This window comes from Sinocyclocheilus anshuiensis, unplaced genomic scaffold (genome assembly GCF_001515605.1).
Source record: "Sinocyclocheilus anshuiensis isolate Anshui unplaced genomic scaffold, SAMN03320099.WGS_v1.1 scaffold109, whole genome shotgun sequence".
Taxonomy (NCBI): domain Eukaryota; kingdom Metazoa; phylum Chordata; class Actinopteri; order Cypriniformes; family Cyprinidae; genus Sinocyclocheilus; species Sinocyclocheilus anshuiensis.
Window position 1 is genome coordinate 55,281 of NW_015539824.1, and position 2,288 is coordinate 57,568.

Below are 2,288 nucleotides of genomic sequence, written 5' to 3' on the forward strand. Positions count from 1 at the left end.
TGAACCCGGCCATTTAAAGCAATCTTCAGTCACTTCAGGTGCCGTTTCCCTCTCCGGCTCCACGTCTTCGGTTTCTGTGACCTCGTCACGCTACAAGACCGAGCTGTGCCGCACGTTTGCCGAAAGAGGCGTGTGCAAATACGGTGGCAAGTGTCAGTTCGCGCACGGCCCCGAAGAGCTGCGAGACCTCAACCGTCACCCGAAATACAAGACTGAGCCCTGCCGCACTTTCCACTCCATTGGCTTCTGCCCCTACGGCATCCGCTGCCATTTCGTGCACAACGCCGAAGACGATCACGCGCAATCCCGACCCCAGACCTCCAACCCCGCTGTCCAACGGCCTCCCCTCCTCAAGCAGAGCTTCAGCTTCGCCGGGTTTCCCACAACTCTAGAACCCCCTCTAGTGCCTTCCGCGTTCCTGCGTGCACCTTCTGTTTCGACTCTGACGTCGACCGCCATGTCCGACCTTCTCTCCCTGGCCTTCCCTGATATAGACCCCAACACCCTTCTGGACCAGGCCCGAGAGTCGCAGCCTCAATTTCTGCCCTCTCCTGACTCGGGTTTCTCGCACACGGGACTGACGCCCACTTTGTCGCCCACCCAGCTCGCCCCTTCCCAGCCTGAGGCCTGCTTGCGACAGAGTCCCACCGGCGGGGCTTCCCTAGACCTCCGAAGCCTATCCCACACCTCTCTCTCAGACCACGAGGGTGGCAGCTGCAGTTCATCCAGCAGCATGAGTGGCTCCGAATCGTCTTTCGGAGCCGAAGCCAGCGGGCGCAGGCTTCCCATCTTCAGCCAGCTTTCGGTACCCGATGACAGCATCTACAACGAAGGCAGCAACTCCGGCACAAGCTTCTTCCTGTAGACTGTCGCTCCTCACAGGGACTGAACTGTATACTGTGGTATACCTACTGTATTATATGGCAGATACTTGACATTTTAGTTAAGCTCAGAGTGAAACATACTGTTTGAAGGTACTGAATGTTGAAATGATTCTTTAAGTGGGGTTTCATGTGCTTTTAAGTGGAGCGATTCTCCAGGTTTTATTTTTGATGACTGAAAAGACAAGTGGGGAAAAGAATTAACTTGGAAAGTTCTGGCATCGAGATGTTGTTTGGTAACATATGAAGCTGTTAACTTTTAAGATGCATTTAGCAATCAGCTATTTACAAAATTATTGTACTGAAATAGCCAAAGAGAGGTTATGACAAGGTCTTTCAATATTTGAGAGATTCATTGTACTTGTTCTAACTAGAGACTTTTTTTTCTTTCTTCAGTTTGTATACTTCCATTGTAAACTGACTGTTTCTGACGTTAGAATTGAATTTATTTGGTTGTGTTAGTCTGCAATATCGTTCTTCCAGCTCCTTTTTATTTTTTATTTGAGATCAGCGTTTGGTTCATTCCCAGACCTACTTGCCTTAAGTTTCCGAGGATCCGTACGCAGGCCTCTGGAAGTGCACAGTTGGAGCTTTACTTGGAATGAGTTGCCTGTGTCATAGTTTTTGGTTGTGTAGCTGTTGTTGTTATTGTGAGTTTAGGCAAATCAATTTATTACTGTATGAGCCTTTAGTGGCCTTGTGTTTGGTTTAGTTATTATTATTATTATTATTATTATTATTATTATTATTATAGCTGGTTCTGATGGGTCCCTTTTTGCATCTGATTGTCTGAAATGCCCCTGTTGGCTTTGTTACTTGATGGAGAGTTTCAAGTAACTTAATATCCTTTTTTTTTTTATTTTATTTTATTTTTTTTATTTATTTTATCGTATTTATAGAAAACGTGTTTTTTGATAACGTTTGTATTAAGTTTAATATATTGGTTTCTTCTCCCTGCTGCCGCTCTCATTTTGTACTGAAAATAAACCCTGTTGTTTAACATTGACTCTTGGTGTTCTCTTCAGTGGATAGTTCAACCAAAAAAAATTAGGGGTTGGTAAACAATGACAATTTTCACATCACTCCAAACCTGTAAGGTTGTGGAAGGCAAAGGTATTTTGAAGTTGTGCATTCAGTGAAAGTCAACCATGGGCCACATTGATGTTCAGACAAAAAAATACTTTTTCACAGTCTCCTCCTTTGCGACGGAAGTCATAGAGGTTTTTAGAATTATTTGCTCACTCTGATTTTTGCATGAATCATTCCTTCCAATATTCCAAAGGAACTTATTTCCAAAACTCTGAATGCCTATGAAAATAACTGAAAAAAAAAAGCTCCAAGTTCAGTCATGTAAAGTTCTATTAAACCGAAACCAGAAATAATCATTGACACTAGAGTAGTTTTGTT

The 2,288-nt window shown here is 44.0% G+C and overlaps 1 protein-coding gene across 1 annotated transcript in view; it reads left to right on the forward strand.

Annotated features, from left to right (window-relative positions):
- The window catches only part of LOC107684198 (zinc finger protein 36, C3H1 type-like 1), a 3,091-nt gene extending 1,791 nt beyond the window's left edge, over positions 1–1,300 (forward strand). Inside the window, exon 3 of the mRNA XM_016480410.1 lies at positions 1–1,300. This exon is cut by the window's left edge and continues 12 nt beyond it. Coding sequence (XP_016335896.1) covers positions 1–865 — 865 coding nt within the window. The 3' untranslated portion in view covers positions 866–1,300.
- The last annotated feature ends 988 nt before the right edge of the window (positions 1,301–2,288 follow it).